Source organism: Lygodium microphyllum, chromosome 3 (genome assembly GCF_053477565.2).
Source record: "Lygodium microphyllum isolate KBCC chromosome 3, Lygodium_microphyllum_v1.1.10, whole genome shotgun sequence".
NCBI classification, from domain to species: Eukaryota; Viridiplantae; Streptophyta; class Polypodiopsida; order Schizaeales; family Lygodiaceae; genus Lygodium; species Lygodium microphyllum.
In genome coordinates, this window is record NC_141137.1 from 182011476 (window position 1) to 182037144 (window position 25669).

Consider the following 25669-nt stretch of genomic DNA (forward strand, 5'->3'; position numbering starts at 1 on the left):
TTGTAGAAACACAAATGTCTTTCAAGGTTTGAGGAGTCTGAGCAAAACACAACAACGAGTTTCATTCTAACCTCTTTTCTAAGTTTTGCAAGGATAATAACATTTGGGTGGAGTACACCCATTCAAACACACCATATTTGAGAATGATATAGTGCAAAGTGCCAATCGAACCATGTTGGAGATGGCTTGATTGATGTTGGAGCATAGGAGTGAGGTAGTGGCTATTGTGGTTCACATTTGCAATCGGTTCCTAGCTCCATATTAGAGGATACGACTCCCTATTGGGCTTTCTTTGGGAAGAAGACTTCCATTTCCCACTTTTGCACCTTTTGGTGCAATGCTTTTGTCCATGTGGAAAAGAAGAGATGTAGTAAACTCGACTCCAAGTCGAGGAAGCTTATCTTCATGGGCTACAACATGACCATGAAGGGCTATAGGCTCTATGACCCATTGACATGAAGGATTATTGTGAGATGGGATGTTATCTTTAATGAGGATTCAACCTCTAATGATCCCATTAATGGTGATTCATATGTAGGTGGTTCTTCATCGCGACTGACCCCGCCCCTCCCTCCCCCCCCTCCCCCCCCTCTCATCCCTTTCTTCTCGATTACTTATTGGCATCCCTTCTTCATCTTCGGCTCCTCCCCCTCTATCCCCTACTTCTCCCCCTTCTGCTCCCCTTCCACCCTTGACGACTCTTTCTATTCCTTCTTCATCGAGTATTTCTACTTCTTCCCTATCCCCTTATGTCTTTTAGGGGACTTGAGCTATCTAAGGAGCCCTCTTCTTCTAATGAGGGGGATGTACCTTTACCCAATGAGGGGGAGTCCCTTTCCCAAACAAGTGCATTACAAGTACTAGAGGTCTCTCGATCTCTCGCACAATGGGATGATTCTATCACAATTCCTCGGTAGTTATCGATGGCTCATGGAGAATGGAGATTCTCTTCACTTTCCTGTAACCCCTTCAAGCCCATGTAGATCAGCCCGTGAATATAGACCCAGAGGGATAGTCCATTTTGTGTGAGCTATGCCCTTATGTCTTAGATTCTTCAAGATCATGAGCCTAGTACAGTTAATGAGGCTCTTGCATAGGATGTTTGGCATCATGCTATGTAGGAGGAGCTTGATTCTATTGAGCACAATCAAACTTGGGAGTTGGTTATGCGTCCATGGGAGTAGAAGGTGATTGGTGTGAAGTGGGTCTTTAAGACCAAATACCCAGTTGATGGATCCTTGGACAAGCACAAACATAAGCTTGTTGCCAAGGGATTTACACATAGGGTACGATTGGATTATTTTGAGAATCTCACACCTACGGCTCATATTTCTACTATTCAAGCTATCTTGGTTCTTGTGGCCCATTACCATTGGCTTATCTTTCAGATGGATGCCAAGTTTACATTTTTGAACGACGTCCTAGAGGAGAAGATTAATGTTTTATAGCCTCTTGGTTTTCTTGTGTAGGGGAATGAGAATCATGTCTATAGATTGCAGAAGGCCCTCAATGGCTTGAAGCAAGCTCCTAAGGCTCGGTATGAGCGGATTGATCGATTCTTCTCATAGAGTGGCTTCCATTGATTAGATCATGACCCCAATATGCATTAGAAGGTTGTGCGTGGTAGGTTCATTTTAGTCATCTTGTATGTGGATGACTTGATTATCATAAGGAGTGACTCAAAGGAGGTTGATTTGGCCTCATGAAATCTTGTGGTAGCAAGAGCTCGACATGATAAACCTAGGGATCCTTCACTTGATTTGGAGATCTATTAGATGGCACAAGGCATCTTTATCTTTGGTAAAAATACATCTTTGAGCTTCTTTCTATTCGGTTGGCTATTTTACTTGCAATGGCACTACTGTCTTCTTTCATAAAGACTTCTATTTAGACTCATTGGCTAGCTTCTTTGCATGTATTACGCTACTTATAGGGGACTCGATCCTATGGGATCATGTATGGAGAGGGGGTTATTCTTTTTTGATGGAGTGACTCAGATTGGATAGGTGATGTGGAGTCGAGATGATCCACTATAGGTTATGCTTTCTCCCTTGGGTCATCAAGAGCTATCTCATGGAGTAGTAAGAAGCAACCTATTGTGGCCTTATCTTCTATGGAGGCTAAGTACTAATCACTTTGTTCTATAGCTATGGAGGCTGTTTGGTTCCATTAGATATTGGTGGAGATTGGCTTTTCACAAATAAGATCCACATAGCTACACATGGATAACTAGAGTGTCTTAGCTCTAGTAAAGAACTCTATATTTCATGCTCTCACAAAGCACATAGAGATTCATCATCATTATGTATGGGAGAAAATCGTGGATTTCGAGTTAGCAGTGGTCTATTGTCCCACTGAGGACAATCCAAGGAATCTCTTCACAAAGCCTTTGCTTGAGGCTTCTATGCTTCATCATATGAGGTTGTTGGGTCTTCAAATACTCCTAGGATTTGAGAGGGGATGTTAGCATGCCATTTTCTTATGGTAGTCTATCATCTCCTAGTTGTGAGCTCCATTAGAGTTTGACAAAGACATAAGAGCTCTGATTGTGTTTTTTCTTTAGTTTCATGCGCATTTCTTATTCTAGTCCTTTGCAACCATGTCCCACCTACTTAGAGGTTGTGTAGTCTATTTATCAGTGATCTACTCCATATCTACCACATCATCATTGCGCACTGCATTAAAATGCAATTATATTGCATTTATATAGTTGGCCAGGCTACGATCGGCTAGATTCAACATTTTGCGACTATTTATACCACTATCGAGCATGGGCAAATCATTCGTTTTTGTTTTCTACAGGTGCTCTAATAGGCTATAGCATTCTTCTTTATCTTCATTAAACACTTCTAGTTGCACACTCTTATCTCCATCATTGTCACCATCGTGTTGTCATCATTTTCTGGCCTAATCTAGTGTCCCCACTAACTTTGGGCAATGTGTAGAGATTGATCAATCCTCCATTATATTCAACATTCATTTCAAATTCAATGCAATTTTCTTCTCTCCTCTCTCTTTGTATTCGTATTCCTCTTTTGTTGCCCACTCACAAGTTCATTGTGCTTGCGTATGTGAGTAGATTGGGGGTATAGGGTTTTATAGGCTTCACACATTAAGCCCTTGAAATAATGTGTCCAATGGTCTCAGCATTGAGCTCTTAGAGTGCAACACCCACTAATTATTACAAATATAAAAACTACTTGTGTAAGCTAGAGCAGCAAATTGCTATATGCTTAAAGCATTGAGCAATGAGCAATGGTTCAATATAGAATTTTCTTGTTAATATATGACTATGCTTGGTGTTGGGGATATGCTACTATTTTGAATGATGATACACATTAAAATCTTTGCTTGGCCTTGTGGCGAATATGCCTTCACTTCAACAAATGTTGCTAAGACCCCTTAAGGCTCAAACTTTAAATAATTTATACTTCACAGTGGCAATATTATGAATTACAATCAACCTTCAACTCCATGTTTTACTTTATTTCTACACTCCGTCTACTCTATTTTCACAAGATCCATCAATTTCTTGTTGAACTTGGACCAAGTGATAACTCATTGTAGATTGAGGAGATGGCTCTATATGGATTGAAAGATTGATTATGCAAGCCATCTAGATAGATGATGCACAACATGAAAAAGTTAGGGTTGAAACAACAAGTGTTGCTAAAAAGGCAAGTTATGGACCACTAACATATCTTTTTTTGACAAGTTTCTCATTGGTAGCCTATCCACATCAAATTAATGAATTCAATAAGATTTGGCCCATTGATGTTGTAGATTTTATAATTAGTAGAGGATGCAAACATCGAAATGCTTTCTTCTTGATTACTTTATAGACATATTTGCTACATGGCTTGAGACTATTCATACAACTCCACTGTGTATGAATGGAGATCTCGATCTCTCTCTCTCTCTCTCTCTCTCTCTCTCTCTCTCTCTCTCTACAAAAGGCTAGTGTTACCCATGAGACAAAACCAAAGTGTATCTACACCTAATGTCATCTCAAAAGTAGACTAAAATAAGTATCCTATTCTAAGACTAGTATCTAAGCACCAAAGGCTAAACTAGGTCTTGCTACAAGCGCCTTCGCTAAGCTTGACCATGGTAGGGAACTTACTTTGCTAACTTTTGACCCAACCAAATCCAAAATAATTAATCACACGTGTGACATTAGCTATAGTGATCAAGAGATGAGACAGAGAGGTCTAGGAGAATTAGCGTCCTCTAAACCAAGTGGTGCATAACTTTAGTCTCTAATTGAACCCTATCTTGCATTAGAGCCACCTAAAGTTCTCCTTCTAACTGTAAAGCGTAAGTGCGAAAAACTATAAAAATACAGCTCAAATTGTATATATGAGCTATTGTAAGTTTGCAACACTCTCTCTTGGTCTCAATATCAGCATATGGTACTTGCTACAATGTGGTCGGAGTATAATGTCTTACAATGGTTGCTCCAATCTAATTGTGGTGTGGGCTCCCTACTTGTGGCACTGAAAATCAAGGTTGTGCCTCACGAAGTGTAATGGCCTTGTCCAACGTGACTCCATGGCATGGAGTGGATGATGTCTAACAAGATGGTTCTATATTGGATTGATAGTGCTTATAGGTCCTAATTTGCAAAAGAACTCTCTCTACTCTCTATATGGGTCTCCCTTTGGGAGAACCAATCTCCTATCTCCCAATAGTGATGTGTGATATCTCTAAATGTCCAAAATGAGAGGGGGGATGGTGTGAGAGAGATGAAATGAAATGATATATTAATGTCTGCAAAAAGGCCAAAATGACCTATGAGACCGTAAGTTACAATCATGTGTATGATGGTACAACTGTTTGAAAAGAACAATAAATGAAAATGTAATAAACAGTACAAGAAGACTCAGAGCTATAAGTAAGGAGAACTGTAGCTGACAAATAAAGAGCTCTAGCTGATACAATGTCATGATGATGTAGAGGGCCTACCGAGCAATAATTTCTTGTATCTGCCTGTGGAAGTGTCATTGACGCCTGTGTCGACGGGGTCTGGGAATCTGGATCGGCCAAGCTGGACGGCTCGATTGATCAACACCCCCCTGTGTGTGTAGATGACTGAGGCTGTGGTTGTGGAGAGATTCTTCTTCTTCTACACACATTTTTCAGTTTTTTTGGATTTTGTTTCTCCAAGTGGTGAAAATAGCTTTCACATACAGGCCAAATGGTCCGCACGCACACACACACACACACAGAGGCATGTACAACGCTATATATTTGGAGTACACAAAATTACAATTTGAAAGAATCAAGCTCATGTTGCCTATTGAGCTGGAAAGTCACCTGAGAGTGAAAAAATTCAGGTCCTTCCCATAACTACTTCCAAGGAAGTACATCTAAATACAGAGCATGCCTTTCAAGGAGACTGCATCATATGCTCAAACTTGCAGCCCTCATATTCGTCAACACAACACGAGAAAGGCAGCTCCATGTATGACACAACTTGAGGGTATCTACATGTGGGCTGAAATTGCCCCCTTGTGTCTTCTCAATCAGTAACAGCAGGCCTTTCTACCCACTGGAATAATGTACATGTAATTATACAATGCTATGATATGACCTGCCTGCGAAATACAGCAGAGCAATGGCATCATGTACAGTAAACAATTGGCAGGAAAGGGCTCCCTTGTTGTCACCAGTATTATGGGCTTCCAGTCTCTTCATCAGATAAACCCAATGATGGATCTTGAGCAGGACCATTGCCAAGTGATAACCGAGCTAAAGCTGATCGAGGTGTTGGGGCTGGAAGAGCATATGTTAGAGGGCCAGTTGAACCCTCTATTAGGCCAGCAACTCCTGCAGCAGCCGATTGTGCATTTGTTGGAAGAAAAAGGTCATGCCTTTGATCTTTGTAAGCACTCCAGACCTGGTCAGATCCAAATCCAGACATGATAACTTGAGCCACTCAAACTAACATCATCAAATTCAGCATGAAAATCCTCAGTAGACTAATTCCTATGCAAAGGCAGTGAGAACAACAAACTACACAGATTTGGATAAATGTTATGTCGTACATCAGATGTGTTCAGAATATCTTGAACCCTAGCTGAATGAGCACCTTCACCTGCAAAGGCATGTAAGACCTGCATACAAGCAATCCCATGAATAGGAGGACTCCATGAGACACTACTGCCTCTTACATTTATATTCAAAGGGTGAAAAAAGGACTAACCTCAACTGCTAATACTCTTCCCACTGAAGCCTCAGATTCATTCCATTTCATTTGAGCACAAAGGCCATTTGTGCCTCCTGCTCTCCAGTCAAGCAATCCAAGCAGCACCTGTACTAATCCAGCCCTGCCAAAAGCAAATTATGAACACAAATTGGTACCTCAGCAATGTTTTAACTTAAGCAGAATTAATTTAGCCCCAAAGCAAAGTATGGGCACAAATTTCGTATCTCAGCCATGTTCTGAAATGTCAAATGAAATAAACTCTGCCTCCCCACAAGAGAACCAAAAATGGTACAGCGCTAGTCCATCTGTTTCACTTAAAAGGAAATAGAAAGGCTTTGAAGGAAGGATCAGGAATACCCACTTTAAACCTTGTGCAACCAAAGCATCCCTAGCTCGATTGCCAGCGACCACCACCCTTTTCAAAGTCTCAAGAGCAAGAACACTTCCACCTTGCCACCCAATAGCTTTCATTAACAGTGGAACTACCTGCAATCTTAACAAATGAGTAAATACTGCACATTAGTAAATAGCTACAGAAGTTACATTCTTTCCAAATTACCTGTGGAGAACCAACTCCAGTGGTTGCCATAGCTTCAGCGCAAGCAGTGCTAGCAGCAAGCTGGTGTAGTACTCGCAGACAACTCAAACGTACCCTTTCTTGGGGAGTTTGATTGCCAGCTCCCACACTGTCTTCGACTGACAAGAGTTCATCTGCACTTGCTCCTGCAAGAACCACTTCCCCAGAAGACATAGTTTCTCGCCTACTTTCATTTGCTGTGGCTGCAACAAGCTTTGGAATGTAACCAAGATGAGCTACATGATCAGCTAAGGATGGGTGGACTCGTAAGAGAGATACCAAGGCTGCTGATAGAAGTAAAGGAAGTTCAGGATCTGCACTGTCCATTCCTTTTGCATGTGTCGCAGCAACTGCTGAAACGTATTGGTCTAGAAGGCCCTCCAGAAAACGTTTGGGGTTACGAAGAGGAAATTTGGGATCTTTCAAGAATAGTCTTACATAGACACCACCAACCTGTAACGTGAAAGGTCTCAACATACGACAGTCCAATCAATGGCTGAAATTATTTTGTAATACAAGTGCAGGCAAAGAGAATCATTGTACCTGGGGTTCATCACGCATCTCCTGTTGACCAGATGCCTGTTCTGGTAGATCCCATTCAACAACACTACCCTTCACATGCTCACGATAAAGGTTTGATGCCATTGTAGAGATCTGTGCACTGAGAGATGATGCCATCGCTGGGCTCCAGACAAGTTCTGGTGTTTCTGTGGTCTGTTCAAGAGCAGCTACTACAGCCTCCCCTGGCCCATCACGAATAGCAGATACAAGGCCATCAGGAAGATACCTAGCAAGCGTGATGGCAACCCTCGGACCATGCATTGGCTGTCCAACAAGCTTTCCCAAAAGAGATGCTGCTGCTGCCCGCTGCTGAAGGGGGATCTCCTCTGCAGATTTTCAACATGGATCTGAGCAACCACCTTTGGAAAAACCATTGTTTGACCGAATGCACAGAAAGTATAAGGAAACTCTTTTAGACCACAGTAGTCTCCTAGAAAGGCAACAGGGCTAAAATAAATAAATCACCAACGGTTAACATCAACTTCAGAATATGACATGCAGAGAGATGATGCTACTGAAGCATAAGAAAGTCCATTGAGCTTCCTACAGTAGCAGAGAGATCCTGTCTAAGTAGGCTCTATCTGGGACAAAATATTTGTGCACCCAATAGTTTCATGGTCTACTGATCCTCAACTCTCTCTCTCTCTCTCTCTCTGTGTGAACTCTAGACTCCCAACTAAGTGTCCATTACCTGACTCACCAGAGATGTCTTGGGCTCTTCCTTTCAGAGCTTCGTAGACATCATAAGAGCCAGACATTTCTAGTAGAGGATATCCTTCACCCATAAATATAGATTTCTAGGATATCCTTCACCCATAAATATAGATTTCTTTCTTTTGAAGACATTAATATGGCTGTCTTCCTTATTGTGCATGTGCTTTTGAAGATGTTAATATGGCTTTCTTCCTTCTTGTGCATGTGCCTTTGCAGACGTTAATATAGCTTTCTTGAAGACATTAATATAGCTTTCTTCCTTCTCGTGCATGTGCTTGTGACCACCCTACCTTGCACACCCCTTTCAGGAGTCTGTGCCTGCACATCTGGTGTGTATTTTGGAAAGCAATCTGAAATTTGGTCAAGTATTGCTGCCTAATGTTTCTTACTAAATGTGTTTGATTATATATGACCTAGTTTTTCCATCTAAGTTCTAACAGAAATGTCTCACCTATCTGTGAAGACACTGGTTCCCACTCACTTCTCACACACACACGCATACCTGGAGAGGAAAAATGAGACAAACATTGAGTTTTGGAAAGCAATCTGAAATTTGTTCAAATATTTCTACCTAATCTTTCTTACTAAATGTGTTTGAATATCTATTACCTAGTTTTTCCATCTAAGTTCCAACAGAAATGTCTCACCTATCTGTGAAGACACTGGTTCCCACTCTCACTTCTCACACACATGCATACTTGGAAGAGAGGAGAGAGGAGACAAACATTGAAAGCTAACCCTTAACTCTATAATTCTTACTGAGTTTTGCTGGTTGAACTAAGCTATAGAACTAAAGATGGTGGGTTATCATAACCTTGAAACTTAAAAAAAGTCCTCCAGTAGGTCAGCTTAATAACATGTCCAATCAATCAAAATTGATGACCTAGAAGCTGGCTGACTTTGAGTCCTAAAAAATCCAGAAGATGAGGAAAATGGTCCAATGCTGGTCACTATATGCTCCTAAAGGTTTTTCTGGGCAGTAACGTGGCATTGAGCGAAGATACTAAGATCTTCAAGCACTGCTTCCCTTCTTTGATCAACCTTGATAGTGATGTCATAAAATTTGCCATAGAGCTTTTCTGGAGGAAGCTGTGGTTGGACAGAACTGCTTCACACAGATGGGGATTATTGATGATGCAAAAGATGTAAGATAAGAAGTGTACCTTGTGTTGGTAAAAGAAGTTGAAGTATATAAACAAATCCTCCATGCTTTGCAGTGACCCAAGCTAGCTCTGAAGTGCTCGCTAGAGCAGACAAGACTCTCAGAGCGCCTGGTCTGCATATTGGTGCACTGTGTAGCAATTTCAGTAGGAGAAGCAAGCTAGAACGATCAGCCACCATTGCCTCCACACTAGGAGCATGTGTTGTCAAGATTGTCAGAGTGTTAAGGCATAATTGTGGTACTTCTTCACTTGAAGGTCTGGTGTCTACAAGACATTCAAACAATGGTATCAACTGCTCCTTTGAACTTAAAGTTGAAGCCAGGCTTGGAGTAGCAGTAAGTAGATTCTGCCAGTCAAAACATTCCACATAAACTCAAGGTGCTGATGAGAAAAGCAGATTAAACCTATTCTTTACAGTAAAATACCTGGAGTGCTGTAAGCCCCATAGTTAGGTCCCTCACAATGGCTGCTTCTTTAGATATTGGGTCCTCAGATTGCTCAGAGGAGGGAGTTCGGCATGGCTCCTCTGAAGCATCACAATCTGCTGTTTCTTGTGCAGGATGAGAAGATAGCTTGGATTCACCACTCTCAATAGGTTCAGTCTCAGGAGAAAACTTAGCATTACTAAGCTTCTTTCTTTCATCAACAAGTGATGCAATATATTTCAGCAATGAACCACAAAAGAACTCAGGCTGGCTAAGCTCGTAATCAGGCTGTTCATTGTACACACGCAAGTATACTTCACCTACATGTAGCTCCTTCATGAGAGATTTATATCTGAAAGTTAGAGCTTCACGCATATCATAAGAGCCATCTTGACATTGAGATGCTCGCTGTTTGTCTACAAACTTTAGAAGCTCTCCTCTTGTTGATGAGTTCCAGATTATCTGAGTAGTAACAAAATGATTGGTTCATCATTTCTCTATGAAACTCTACCTTCAATGCTATTAAAAACAGGCAAAGTATGTACCTCTGGAGACTCCAAATTGGAATTGAGATTGCAAAGAAGTTCCTTCAATGATTCTGGGGTAAGGAATGTTGCTAACTTCGGAGTTAACAGAGCTTTCAAAGAGTTAGTAGCTATTTCATTATATGGGGTGGTGAGCTCTTCTGCCGTGGATCCTCTCAACCGGCTAAAGGCCTGAGCTGCAAGCAAGGCATGCATATTTTTGGCAATCTGGATACTGCTTCCTACCCCATGAGGCTCACTTGCCCCACTTTCTTCTGCTGTCGAATCATATTGTAAAAGAAGAGGAAGAAGATACCTGAATGTAAATCACAACGTTAAGAATCAGTTGCAAGGATGTAGACATTGCCGAGTTGTCAGCAACAGTACGTCTCAAGAGGAAAACCAGTCTTACATGCATACAGCATAATAAAAAGCCGGAAGAGCTCAAATTTAGGGAAAGCCTTGATTTTGACACTGATGCATGCAATTAGAGTTGTCCTAAGGCATGATGAAATGCTTCTTTATGCAATAGAACAGAGTAGTTTTATACAGAGTATCTGCAGTTTAAGCAGCACACATGTCCACTTTGAAATACTTTATCCTAATCTGTGGAAAACCTCAAATGGGGTGAAAACCCACCATGAAGTAAAGCCAGAAAGGTTACACAACCCTGCTCACTTGAGAGAATAAGCATTAAATATAAAAGGGACAACTAAGCCCCCTAGACCCTTCAGGATACAGAACATATACTCACTTCACACTCATACTCAATGTAGAATCCAGCTTAAAATTAAGCTTTGATCTATGCAATGGTTTATCTTTTTCAAGTAGGATGAGCATATTTTGAAAGAAGAAAATTAAGCTTTGATGTATGCACAGTTTATCTTATTCAAGTTGGCCATCAGGTAGCATGAGGGTGTTTGTCATGGCTCTAACACTGCAATATCCTCTGCTGGTTGAGGTACATATACACCTATTGGCTAAGGGGCAAGTGTTAAATCCATAATCATTATGTAGCATTGGGCAGCAAAAGAATTTGAAATACCTATTACCAACTCATTTTGTCAATCAGTGAAAGTTTCCCCAGTAAACCTTTCTGGAATTTGATTATTGGCGCCTTAGGAGGCACAGTGCTGGCAAAGTCTTTTTGAGGTAAGTTTTGCTGCTTCTTCCCTTAGATATTGCATTTCAGTATGGGCGTTACAACAATTGACTTTGTTGTGATGCCTGTTTTGAGTCACCCTTCAAGTATAGATTCTACGAAAGAATAACCAAAAGTTAAAAGAGTCTCACAGGGGGGACCATTACATTCTCATAAGAAGGGCATATTACTGAGGAAACTACAGGTTTACAAGATTCTATAAAGGACACTTTGCTAGTCATTTCTTTCCCACATGGGGACATTCTAATTCCTAGGGGAGCTATCATGGTCCTGAAAGAGGGGCAATACATATCTAGGCCCTTGAGCGGGCCAATCTGGCCCCTGCGGTGGCTCTCCTGATCCCATGTGGGGCTACCAATGGTCTTAGAGGATTCTTTTCTAACCATCATTTTGCCAGTTCCAGACAGAGATGAAGCTGACATTCCAAGGATTTTCCCCAGTTAGGAGTTTGATTACAGTTCCAGATTGAAATCAAGCCCATGTTCTACATCAGAGATCCCAGGATCAGTACCAAGTTTCTTCACTTCCGAGTTGGCTTCAGCACACATTTACTGCACCTTTTGAGAGGGAGTTCCTTATCCTCTCTCCTTCCATACACTTTCATGGCAGAGTTCACACTTTCAGCACTGTAGAGGGAGCTGTCTCTTTCGCCTCTCATTCACTCTTGTACTTTGGCATATATCCCTCTAGCTTCCATTGGGTTCTCCATCTTCATGTTGTTCCCAAAAAGTGGTTGACAGAGGGTGCTTTGTTATGTGTTGCAAAGTCTGCCAAATTTGTGCTTTGCATCATGCTTGTGTTATAAATGCTACTGTGCTGATTAAAATCACCTTGGGGCCAATCTCAAAGACTGGCACTACTATGTGATGTTAAGCCTCAAGTGCAGAATGGCCTTAATCCTATGCACATTAATACACATACACTGGTGTTCTATTATTGCCTATACGTCTCCCTCCATTTGAGTTTTTGGTTCTTTCCCTTCATCATTGTGAGTTGAGTATAGTGGTGTGGCTTTCAGTTTTCTTTCACAGAGTGTGAGAAAATATGTGCCTGATGGTAGAGTACAGGTTGCAAGCCAATCAACTTGGGAGAATTCAGTGTCTTTTGAGAATGAAAGGTTTCCCACCACCAATATAAAGGTTAACAAGAAGAGCTTTGGGGGCATTCATGGTGTCTTTTGAGAATGAAAGGTTTCCCATCATAAAGATCTGAAGGTTACCAAGAAGAGAGTGTCCTCACCATTTTTGCTCTGCGAAATGTATAAGAACTTGATATTGGCTTGCAAAACTACAGCTGACATAGGAAGTTTCCTGAGAACATATGAACCCGTGGGAAACCTAGGATCAAAGATCCAAAGCAGTCAATATTACAAAAAAAAGTCCAGAAGATCCACAGCAATTCCGGGCATTTATCTTACAGAGGTAATGGTCAAAATGTTTTATAATTTTGCAACTTGTTCTACTTCTGCGATTTCCCCTCACTGTATACAGGTTAGTTTCCTGGAACTCCAGAAGAATTTGTACAAAACTTCAAGCAGAAATGGAGACCAAAGGTGACACTCCAGATATGCAAAACAGTAGAACTCCAGACATCCAACCAAACTTCTAGGTTCCTTGCAGTAACACCGACACAACGCAGTAATAAGCTTGGCCAAAAATGAAATAATTCTAGTGACTGAAAGCACCAATGCTTAAGTGTATAAAAAGCTGTATTAAAAAGATCATGTTGCAATAACTTTACTTTCATGACGTTCTTTTACTAGACAAGAATTGAATATCTCATGCTTACTGAAAGCAGTAATTTAAAAATTCACAACTTTACTTTCATGAGGTTCTTTCATTAGACAAGAGCGAATATCTGCTGCCAATTGAAAGTAAATTGCAAAAGTCAGCTTTCATGCAAAATTACTCGACGTTTCAAAATGATGATTGCACATGCAGAGAATTCCTTCTCTCAAAATTATAGAAAGGACAATGCAGAGAATTCCTTTTCTTGAAATTATAGAAAGGACAAGCCCTTACTTTTTATTTACTTTTCTTAGCTCATATGCAAATAATTTTTCCTTTGAATGAAAGATTTTGCAGACACATAATTGGACATCTTTGACGCTGCTGAATGTCAAAGTTCTATATCAGAAAACAAATGTTTTGTGCAAACTGTCTGAATTAGAAAAAGCCATCTGTAGGTGATGATAAAATCCACTGACCATATTACACCAGCCTTAAGCATCCAGTCTTGAAGCTCAACTGATGCAGCCAAATTTCCAATGGTTTGAAGAGCAGAGTCAACAGCTACAGATGCATGTTCAAGTTCAGAGCAATGAACTGCATCCTCAATAAATCCAGGGCATTCCAGCATCTCTTTCCAAGCACTTCTAAACTTGCTCAGTCCAGCAAATGTGCGCATGACATTTGTCACAATCATTGCTGCCGGATCAGTAACAGGGGTGGTACGCTGCACCACGCACATGCACCTTGACAATAAAGTTGCCAACAAAGAGACCCCACCATCTCGCACCAACTCCTCTCCATTCAATGCAGATGATACACACCTGTTTTACCAAAACATAAGTAACAAAAAGGCAAACTATTCGAACATGAGTAAATCATTAATAGCTATAAGACTTACGTCAGCCAGATTAGTTCTGATGCTGCAACAAGCAGAGGAGCTCTCTCAGGAGCAAGAAAGTTGTTATCATCTTTTTCAACTGTGATGCAATTTAAAAGCATCGGGTATCCAGCATATTTGAATGGTTCCAGAATGTTACCATATCTTCTGTACAAAATACACTGACCCTTCAATAGTAGCAGCAATCTCCATGGTTGAGGTCCTTGAAGGCCATGCAAAGTAGCCTGAAATCCCAAAAAATCCATAATGTCCATGATGAACATAGAATTGAAGGCCATATTTGTTATGATACTTTGCATGACTGCATAGAAGTCATATAGAATTGCTAACAGTTGCACACAGGGTAAAACAAAAAAGGACAACAGAAAGGAGAGTTTGCATCTGTAGAAGCAAGAACAAACTCCTGTCAAGCACTAAACAGGTCAAAGCTGACAGTTGGTGGACATCCAAAGAACAATACATAGCCATGATCTCAAGCTATGGGATAAACATTCATATGTGAGAATCCAAATTTGCAGACACATATCAAAATACCCCAAGCCTAAAATAAATACCTGCAAGCATTCATATGCTTTTTGAACGGCAACAAACTTCTCCCTCCCCTCTGGGTTTTTGTCTGGATGATATTTCATGGCAAGCTTTCTGTACTGTCGTTTCAGTGTTTCTTCATCAATATGTTCAACGAGACGGTCTCCAATTTTCTCATGTTCAAACCCATTGTCAAATGTCCCAATCAAGTCCCCATTTTCCTCATCCTCTTCTAAATGTATCTCCAAAATTCTACAAGCCTCCTCCTCAGAAAGATCCATGGGTCTCCTTGTTAACTCTTCACGCCACATGGTAAGTAATGACTGTAAAAACTCCACATGCTCCACTATGCGCCAATCCGGAAACCTGATCTCATCACAAAGATTCCTGAGGTAGTATCGGTGGCACCACATTTCATCTTGAAGCTCTGGGTAAGTAACAGGAGGCATTGGGGCATAGTCATATAAAAAGTGGCAATGTTGGGACAACTTCTGGGTGAAGTCACCAAGATGCTTCAGAACCTGTATGCAAATGAACACTTTGTAGGACTTCAAATATAAAACCAAAAAACTTCTTTATCTTTGTATTACAGCTTTTTGATGAACCTGAAGCACTTGCGATTCAAAAGAAAAAAGCATACCTGATCAATCAATCGCTCAGCTCGCATCTTATGTGTCCAGATAATTTCTGGAGTGTCTGAGTCAGCAACCATGGCGGCAGCAAAGGCTGCTGGCCCACTTCTCTCAAGTACATAAAGAAGGGATTCAGGTAGTAGCCCTCCAAGTATGCTTCGCTTTGCAAGAGGAAGTGATGAGGATAAAGCTGCTTCAGCACCTCCATGGAATGCTTGGTGGGTATGTGTAGCAGCAAAGAGGTTTGCAACAGAGCTCAAATTTGATCCAGGATATGCTAATGCAAAATAGAAAGCACCAGTGCTATATAATCGGGCCATTGCTTTTGGGTTTCTTGTTACTATTGCTTTTAACAAAGATGCTGCACCCTCTACTATTGCTGGCTCCCCTGTTAAAATTGCCTGCACATACAAGATATAGTTACTCTTAAGAGTTTCTATAGAGAGTTACATCATACTATGAAAAACTCATCACTCCTTTGATGCATGTTGTGTATTTTGTAAGGTCAAATATGACAACTAGATTTGTTTTTCTAAAAAGATCTCAATCAACACCCTACCGAATTTGAAACTTCTTGCAAAAACTCACTTGTGCTATATGTGGCAGGCAGCGAGAGCTGGACAAAATGCGCTTCACTCTTGGAGTTGGAGTTACCAATTCACCAGCATCATCAAGGTCTGAATGAACAGCTACCATGCTGTGCAAAATTGATAAAGCAACCTCACCCACCTATATTATGTTACAAAAATCTTATCAGAAAAATGATTAATTCAGAGCTAGTGAAGTCACATTAAGTCAAAAATAAATAGCATAACCTTTGATGAACCAAAGCACATATGTGCCAGTTTGTGACACACCAAGTGACAGTATGAAGATAGACTTCATATCTGAGTACATACTCACCATTACAGTTTATACCTAGAACAAGGATAAACCAAACCTTGAAAGGTGAGTGGAAGGTAGATTCCAGCAACAAACTAGAACGACTCAATCATACGCGTGTCCAGTTATGCCATTTCACTGATGGCCTCAGCATGAAGACAAGAAACTGGTAAAACTTCATTGTTTGACAAGGTAATTGCCTCTTACACACATATCCATCCAAAAACACGTGTTCCATGAAAACTCAATGAACTTCTGGTAGGTTGTATTATTAGTGTATAGACACTAGTTGTAGCTGCCTTTTATTTCTAATTTTCTATTTCAATAACTCGTTTTTTTGTTGCAAGTTTTCATCTTTTTAGTTTCAATTGTGCCTAAAATTTCACAACTCTAAGGTGCCATAAAGAACAAATTCGTAGAACAACTCATTTCAGCCTATTCAAAGGTTGATCTTTGGCTCTTCACTTCTTCAAAGAAGGAAATACAGTTCTAATGGCACGCACATAGTTTCCTGGCAAGATTTGTGCACCCATTCTCCTCAGAGAGTTAGGTTGACATGCTTACAAAGTAAAGACAAGCATGAGTTTGTAGTATAGTGCAAGCACATTACAATTTTTCCACTAAGTCGCAAAAGCAATGATAACCTAGACAGAAGGGTGCTAGACCTTAGACTATTAAAAAAAGGAAAAGCATGTAGTGATTATATGTGTGGAGCCATTGTGCACATGTGTGTGTGTGTGTGTGATACGCCTGAAAATCAGGGAATTATCATGTATCCCAAGTAGAAAAATGAAAACATGATTAGCAAAATCTAGCTGAAAACATCAAATATGGAAAAATATGACAACTAGAGATCTAACAAAATCTGTAGAGGGAACGAGTGAGTCACTATCATGCGATGATATTTCTCTTGAGCCTATCAAACTGGCCTCTGATAACAATGTGCAGCAGATCTGGTTTTCACCATATGGTTCAGCACTTTAAACTAGAACAAATAATACAAGTTTGAAGGAACTAGATGGCTTCTACACAAGAACTGAAGTTTCACATTGACTCCAACATAGATTGGCTCAAACCTTTGCACCCCTTGTGGTAATTTTTTGATCTTTACTATAGAATAAGTGATAAACCTAAAATTCCTTCAACAATAGGCAATAGGTACCAGAGATTGTGTGACATAAACCTCCTCATATAGATCACCATTCAAACAAGAAATCTTCACATCCAATTGATGTGCATGCCAATCAAAATGGGCGGCCAAAGCAATGACACTGTGTCATATAGTGGGTGCAATTTCTCATCATAGTTAATCCCATGCTGCTAGCATACCCTTTAGCCTCGAGATGTGCCTTGTAGCAATTAATGCTACAATTAGATCTGCCTTTTAATTTGTAAACCCAATTTGTGCCTATAGCACGCTTTCCAGTAGGCAAGTCACATAACTCCCACGTGCAATTTTTATGGATAGAATCTACCTTTGATTGCATGGTTGCCATCCAATGCTCATCTTGTAAAGCATCATGTAAAGAAACAAGTTCCTCGTTGCATGTAGTAGCTACAAGTGTATGCACAACCAAGTTACCTTGTGCATGGTAAGTGGCTGCTTAGTTCTACCAAGAAGTGAAATGGATTGTTTGCTATCCAACAGCCATCTAGGGCCTGTTTTAGCCTCCCGAATAGCAGCCCTCTCATTGGCCACTTCATAATCAGCAATGCCTTGATCAATGGGCTGAAAATCAAACTGCTGTTCAGCATGTGTTTGCTGTGTAACCCTTCAATAGGTTGCTGAAATTGACCAAAATTGGGTGCACTTTGTTGAAACAATGGCAGCAAGCTGTCAAACATATCCATAGGCCCCAAATTGTTTGCTTTCCCGTAATGCATCCAATGGCCATCTAGGAATGGACTGTTTGCTATCCCATAATGCATCCAACAGCCATGCATTGTAACCAATGAAAATGCATTTGATAGCCTTGTCTTGCAACTTATGTCTTCATGGTGTCAAAAGATGATGTACCAGCGAGATAGTAGGGTTGGCAGGGAGGAACACGAAGTGAACTCGGTAAACACTGAGAAGAGAAGAGAAGAGAGAAGAAACTTTGATGAATGGAATGATGAAGATCTGAATCATGGAGTGAATGTGATGCAAGGGAACAAGGGTGCCATAGCACAAGGAAGATCACGAAGACAGCCACAAACCACGAACAACAATGTCCTCTTGAAGGGGTGTGAGGGTAGTGGAGAGGTTGGAGAGAAGAGGTGACGGACTGAATGAATCAGCCGTGAAGAATGAGTGACAGAGGCAGCCTATAGATAGGCAAGAGATTGTCTAGGCTGGTGCCTGGAGGGAGGGCGTCAGTTGTCTAGGGTGGTGCCACACTGTGGGTGCCTAGTGAAACCGGTTTATGACTCACATAAAGCAGTAGTTCCTTCAATTAATACCTGGTCTTTTCACACACACACAAACAAAGACCTCACTCCCTCGCTCAACACTAGATTGGCCCCGAAGAACAACGCCCCTCTCGATATTTCTTTATCAATTAAAAGATGGAAAGTTACAAAAAATGAAATGTTCCAAAATACATAACCTATGAACAGTTGGTTTTCATTTTTCTGAGTAAATCTCAACTGCATAAGGACAATACAACATATCCAGAACAACATCCCTTTTAGGAAAACACTTTTTGTGACCATAACTCAATGATTCATGTGTAGAATTGTAGACTGCAGAACTCTGTATTTACTATTTTTACTGTCCAGCATATCCAAAACAACATCCCTTTTAGGAAAACACTTTTTGTGACCATAACACAATGATTAATGTGCAGAATTGCAGTCTACAAAACTCTGTATTTACTGTTTTTACTGTCCAGCATATCTAGAACAACATCCCTTTTACCTTGGCATCATTCCAGCAGTAAAACAATCCCACAAACAGCACTAAATCAGAGCTGAAAAACCTCGTTCCTGTATGGCATGGTCATCACTTTCTTTAGTTCTTGCATTGGAGAAGCCATCAGCTGCTCTTGAACTTGGACAGAGAGGCTCTTGCCTTAGCAGAAGTGCAAAGAAAACACAAAACTGTACATTCGATGGAATCAGCCCATCATGCAGAGCATTTCCTCTCAGAATAGAGAGAGAGTTGGCCAGAGGGAGCAAGCTCTACCTCCGTACATGAGTCAGAGACGAAAAAGTACTCTCCATAGCTGATGTACTTGCAACAATCTGCCCTTGGCTCCTCAAAACTTCACTCTCAAATCTATCCCTCATGCCTATTACGTTATTTTTAAAATGCTCTCTCTCTCTCTCTCTCTCTCTCTCTCTCTCTCTCTCTCTCTCTCTCTCTCTCTCTCTCTTGGAAATTTGTGCCACATGGCATACATGTAACAATTTTCCCGTTTAAACCTTCTGGTCCAAATTTCTCCATGATCAATGCAAAATTTGACCTCGACATAGACCGGAAAATTAATCCTCGTGCAAAAATGAAGATAATGACGCGAACAGATTCTGGGGTCCAAAAATAGTAACTCCCTAACTTTTAGGAATGGTGACCCCTGCATTCCTTAAGTTATTCTAAGCAACTTTTATCATTGCAACCACATCAAAAAGTGTAATGTGGCTCAGTTACAGTGACTTTTATTCCATGAGCATTCTCACATGTGCATCTTCTATCTTGGCTAGGCTCATTGTCCAGCACCATCTCCAATGGCTAAGCACAGAGTTCCAAACCACTGGCATTCTATTCTTCAATGCCCATTCAATCTGGTCTCAAGGCTCAGACAAACCATTAGTCCAATTTGTCCCAATGGTTGCCTCTTCTGGCCATGCAAAGATCCCAGCTTAATCCAAGATAACTCTGGGGGTAAAAAGCAACAGCAACTAAAGAAAAGAAAAATAAAATATTTATATAAGTAAATAAGGAAAGCAATTGCAAAAAGTATCACCGCCTAGTGACATATCCCCCTCTTGAAAGAAGCAAGTGACCTCGATTGCATGCCACACATGCTAATGGATGACACAGGACGATAACAAGATCCTCCATGTTATTAGTGCCATCGCATGTATTACTTGCTAACAGATGACACGGAGCGATGGTAGGAGTTTCCCCACTACCATTTGTGCCATTGCAAGTAGTCTCACATACGTGGAGGACCACATCCTGTATGTAACTATGATTACTAGGAGCCTTTCTAATATACATGTTTCTGGATGCAACACAGGGCGGTAGCACGTATCCCCACACTATTAGTGTCACAACATGTATAATCATTCAACTGAAGTGTAACAAATACAACTTCAAAGCACTGAGATTTCATTCAATGATACACATGTTAATGCTAAGTGTAAACCATACATTGTGCATTATTCAATTAGATGCAGCATTCAACTATACAATAGAGAATGTACATTGCTTCAAAAAGCATTCTAAGTCACTGTAGGTTCCAGCAAGAAAGCTTCTCGGTAAAGTTGCAATAATTGAGGCGAATCTGCCAATTCAGCCTCTTCCATCCATTTGGCATCCATTGGTGAATAGTTCTTGAACTACACCGAAAAGCTTCTTATAACTCTACCTTTTACTTTCCTATCCTTATGTTCCAGGATTTGCTCAGGAATTTGCTCAAGAACTAGAATCTCATCTAATTCCTCTACTTTAGGCTGTTCCTCTTGAACCATATCTTTTGGCACTTCACCAATAAAAGGCCTCAATAGGCTCACATGGAATGCATTATGAATTTTCCAATTCTCTAGCGATTTCAGCCTATATGCCACGTCATTGATCTTCTTTGAGACTTGAAAAGGGTCATAGTAATGCATACTCAGCTTTGGAAACAAACGTTCCTTGCCCTTCTCTTTTCTCAAATGTGCCTTTTCAAAACGCAATAAGACCCAGTCATCCTTTTTGAACAAGAGTTCCCGACGATGACTATCAATAGCTCTTTTCTGTTTAGCTTGTGACTTTTCTATTTTTATATGCTTCTTCCCAATCTTTTACATAACAATTTTCTTCAAAAATGTTATCTTTTGTTTGCAAAATGGGAGGCAATTTCTTTCCACCTTCCACAATCTCAAAAGGTGCTTTGCTAGTAGATGAGTGCACTGTATTATTATATGCATACTCAACCAATGGCAAGTAGTGTTCCCAAGAAGTCTTATGATCTGAAACATAGCACTTCAATAGATCTAAAACAATCGAATTTGCTTCTTCAAACTGTCCATCAATTTGTGGATGGAAAGAAGATGAAAATTTCAACGTAGTGCCCATGTTTTCAAACAATGCTTTCCAAAACAAGCTAGTCATTCTTGGGTCTCTATCACTCACAATTGACCGTGGCATTCCATGGTACTTGAAGATATTTTGCATAAATATATTTACCATGTGTTCTGACTTAACCTTTTTCCTTACAGGAATGATTTGTGCTTGTTTGCTGAATCTGCAAATGATAGTCCAGATTCCATCATTCCCTGAAGAAGTTCTTGGAAGATCAAAAATGAAATCCATGGCAATACTTTCCCATGGCCTTTCTGGAATAGGCAGTGGTTGCAAAAACCCCGGTGCTTTCTATCTATCAAATTTGACCTTTTGGCATACAAGGCAAGATCTGACATATGCATCAATATTAGATCTCAAGGCTGGCCAATAGAAGAAAGTCTCTACTGCTTTGACTGTAGCATCAATAACACGATGTCCTGCATAAGGTGGAGCATGACTTTCTAATAAAACTTTTGGCCTTAGCTGTTTTGTAACGCATAGTCTTCCATGTATCATGATAAAGCCTTCTTTGAACACATAATGATCATGATGTTGGCCATTGATCAACTGTTCATAGATTTCACAGAAATCTTCGTCATCAGCATACTACTCTTTCATATCATCCAATTCATGGTGATAAGAAATTGAAATAGCTAACACCTGTGGTTTGCGAGATAAAGCATCTACAACTACATTCTTCTTGCCTTCCACATGCATTATCTGAAAATGAAACATAGATAGGAAATTTGCCCGACGCATGTGTTTCTCTAACAATTTAGCCTCTATGAAAAAGTATCTAAGTGTTTCATTCGTCTCCTGCCCACCCACCTCCACAGCCCATCACTCAGACTTTTCAACATAGAGGCAGGGGTTTCTACATGAAACCTCAATCTTCATGTGCTCCTGCCGTTGGTGCGGAAGATAAAAAGGCTTCTGATTCTGCTTTGCGCTTTGACGTGCATGGGAGGCTTGTGCCTCCTCGGGATGATTCCGTTCTCAGCAATAATAGTTTCCTTCTTGTGCTTCGATTGCTAGTTTGCAGAGAGCAGATCTTGTAGATGTGATCCGAAGTGAGATGGAGAGATTTCACGTAGCTAAAGCTATTGATATGAAAGGAAAAGAGAAAGTGGTGGTTCAGTAGTTTCTTTTCTCTGATTTATCATGAGAATTGCTTTATGGAATGTTAAAGGTGTTTCTTTGCGCTATAATCAGTATCGGTTGTGGAAAGTTGTGTTAGCTAGAAATTGGGATGTTTTTTGTGCTGTGGAGCATAAACGGCATGCTTTGGTATGATTTACTAATGTATATAAGGATTATTCAATCTTTTTTAGTGGTCGTGTTCCACATAAATCTGGAGTTATGTTGGCCGTCAGATCTTCCCTACAACCATCTCTGGTTTCTCATGACCATCACGGCAGATTATGATTCTGGAAATCCTGTATGAGAGAGAGGTTTTGTGGCTAGTGGGGGGGTGTATTCTCCTACTACTCGCGAATGTCGTCAGCTTTGGGATGACTTGCACTGCCTTGCCAGGGCTTGTCAAGGCTTTGTTATGGGTGATTTTAATACATGTGTATCTGTGGATCAAGCGATTTCACTGCACTCGGTCATGGATGGTCTTGAGCGACAGGCTTGGGATGCTTTGGCAACTATGTCTTTGAAACAGGACGTGGTCTTGGATGCATCCTTCTCAGGTTCAATATACTTATCGCTCTCTTCAACATCCAAACACTGGGGCCAGACTGGATAGGATCTGCATTATGTTAGAGTGATTATTTTCTTCCTGTAGTTATTGATATGTGGGTGAAGAGATAGCATGTCTTGTCAAACCACTATCCTTTGGTCTTGGAGTTGAACCACAGACCTGGTTATGCCTTTAAGGCTCTCCTTGCCCGTTTGCCTCTTCGTTTGAATCAATCCTTTCTTCTGCAAAATCAGTTTTTGAAATGTATTCAACAACTGATTGCTTCTTTTCGCTCCACGGTCATATCTAAAGGGATGGAAGCATGGGTTGTTTTTAGAGATAATGCATGATCGTTATTCCGACACTATGGTATTCAGCATGCTTCCTCTTTACGCACTGAATTGCTGCATGCACAATCTTTGCTGGCCCACTCGTCTTTATGTCAGTCAGGGGACACCATTGATGACTTGCTCATATGTATTGAATGGCTGAAAGGCAGAGTTCAATCTCTACAAGAAGATGAATATGCTAAATATACAAATTGCTGGCCAGAGTAGAAGCTTTACACGACAATACTGTCAATCTCATCAAATTTTTGCTTGATTACACCAAAAATATGATCGGGAAAATATTGTGTGTTTGATGGATGAGAAAGGTGTTATGGTGATTGATCCTGCTTCCATCATTCAGATGTGTGTTGACTTTTATAAATCATTGTTGGCTCCACAGGAGATTCTTTTAGATGCTGTTCACTCTGCTCGCCGATACATTTGCGAATTGGTTGGTAACCAGGTTAAGCCAGAATGGGTTGATTTGATGGAGGCTGATATTTCGGAGGATGAAGTGGAAGAGGTGCTGTCTCATTTGTCTCGAAGGAAAAGCCCTGACTAGGATGGGCTTCCTAATGAGTTGTTTTCAGCCCATGTTGACCAGCTTAGGACCCATTGACTCGGCTGTGTCAGCAAGTGTGAAATTCTGGTATGATGCCTTCAGACTGGAAGATTGTTGTCATTTGGTTATTGCCTAAGGTTCTCTCTCCAACCTCCTTGAAACAATGGAGACCCATTTCTGTTATGGGTTCTTTATATAAAATCTTCTCTAAAATCGTTGCTAATAGATTGCAAAAGTATTTCCGCATTTGGTTCATCCACGCCAATATGGTTTCATTAAGGGCCGGAATATAATACACAACATTTTGAATGTTCAATCGGGGATTGACTATGCTAAAGCTTCAGCCCAGCAGGTTGTTATGCTTCAGCTTGATATTGAAAAGGCATTTGATCATATTAGCTAGTCTTTTTTGCGGCAGCTAATGACCACCATGGGATTTGGGTCTCGTATGATTTCTCATGCTGATACCGTTAGTTAGGGTGTTGTGGCCCGCGTTGCACTTAATAGGGATCACAGATAAAATTGCCTTATCTCAATCTCTTCAGCAAGGTTGCCCTCTCAGTCCTTTGCTGTTTACTTTAGTCAGCCACTCAATGCTCTCATTGTTGGATAAGTTGGCCGATTAAGGTGAGATTGTTGGTCTGTCTCTTCCCAGTGGGACCCAACTCATGGGTCAATCTTTGGCAGATGATTCCTTCAAGTTCCTTAAGGCTGATTGCTCGAATGTTAATCGGACAATGGTTGTGTGAAATCTTTTTGCTATGGCATCGGGAGTTCATATTAATGCTCAGAAATCTACATTGCTCTCTTGCGCGGAGAATGATTTGCAAGCCTTGGGCTGGCATGGAATTGTGATTTCTAAGGGAAATATAACCAAACACTTGGATTATCCTATTGGTGTGGATGTAGCTCCTTGTGCCTGTTGGATTTGATGTCATCCCGTATTCATGATCAATTTATGTACTGGAAATCTCAAGGTTGGCCTCTTCATGTAAGACTTAAAGTTGCTCAAAGCACCATGATTAGCATGATTTCTTTTTTCTTGCCATTGCTTCCTTGGACTAAGAAGTCTCTTTTGAAATTGAGTCAATCTATCCGATTCATGTTGTGGAAAAAGAAGGGAATCGTTTGGGCCAGGTTTGGATTTCGTGGCAACATGTTACTACTCCTAGAAGGATGGGGGGAGCAGTCTTGTTGGATGTTAACTTACATATGGCAGCTTTGAGGCTATCTCTTTTGTAGCTACTATGTGTAGAGAGTCATCCCTAGTCAAATATTGCAAAATTTTTTAAAGAAAATACTGGAATCTCTCATGGCAGCATGTTGTCGGAGCGTTTCCATGGGAGTAAGAGACACTAGGGTGAAGGGAGATTCAAGAAGAGCAATTGATGAAAGAGAAGGGGTTCGAAGAAACAGAAGATGTAGAAGATTACTCATAGAGGTGAAGCCTGTTAATTTATTTCTGTATCCTAAGAAGATAAATCCCTTGTAGACAAAAAACGTGCATCAAACAGTAGCTTCTTCTCTGCTGCCCAGAACGCCAATTTGATGCTTCTGTTAAAATACCAAGATACCTGCTCAGAATTCTCCCAAATCACTCCTTTTTCTCCCAGTTCCGAGTGTTGTTTACTGCCTATAAACTGCGATCGCGCGTCGCACGATTTCGCCAATCCTTCTTTTTGCACAAGATCCCTCAAAAAATGACTGAAAGCCACTTGCTTTTTTTACATGTCATCCTATTCTAGAAGTTGTCTACAGCTTTTGGATATTTACAGAAAATAATATTTAAAATATTAAAAATTAGACTAAACTTGTCTAAAAATCAAGTACTTTTGAACC

At 40.6% G+C, this 25669-nt stretch overlaps 1 protein-coding gene across 2 annotated transcripts in view; it reads right to left on the reverse strand.

Moving 5' to 3' along the window:
* Positions 1–4766: 4766 nt before the first annotated feature.
* GRV2 (DNAJ heat shock N-terminal domain-containing protein) overlaps positions 4767–25669 on the reverse strand; it is a 110266-nt gene continuing 89363 nt past the window's right edge. For both annotated transcript variants that reach the window (XM_087675158.1, XM_087675156.1), the window contains 14 exons: positions 15711–15851; positions 15131–15523; positions 14517–15011; positions 13963–14186; positions 13541–13885; positions 10194–10488; positions 9649–10110; positions 9224–9569; positions 7329–7672; positions 6768–7238; positions 6570–6694; positions 6206–6329; positions 6048–6116; positions 4767–5899 (listed from right to left, as the gene is read on the reverse strand). In XM_087675158.1, coding sequence (XP_087531284.1) covers positions 5675–5899; positions 6048–6116; positions 6206–6329; positions 6570–6694; positions 6768–7238; positions 7329–7672; positions 9224–9569; positions 9649–10110; positions 10194–10488; positions 13541–13885; positions 13963–14186; positions 14517–15011; positions 15131–15523; positions 15711–15851 — 4059 coding nt within the window. In that variant the 3' untranslated portion in view covers positions 4767–5674. The remainder of the gene's footprint in view (positions 5900–6047; positions 6117–6205; positions 6330–6569; positions 6695–6767; positions 7239–7328; positions 7673–9223; positions 9570–9648; positions 10111–10193; positions 10489–13540; positions 13886–13962; positions 14187–14516; positions 15012–15130; positions 15524–15710; positions 15852–25669) is intronic.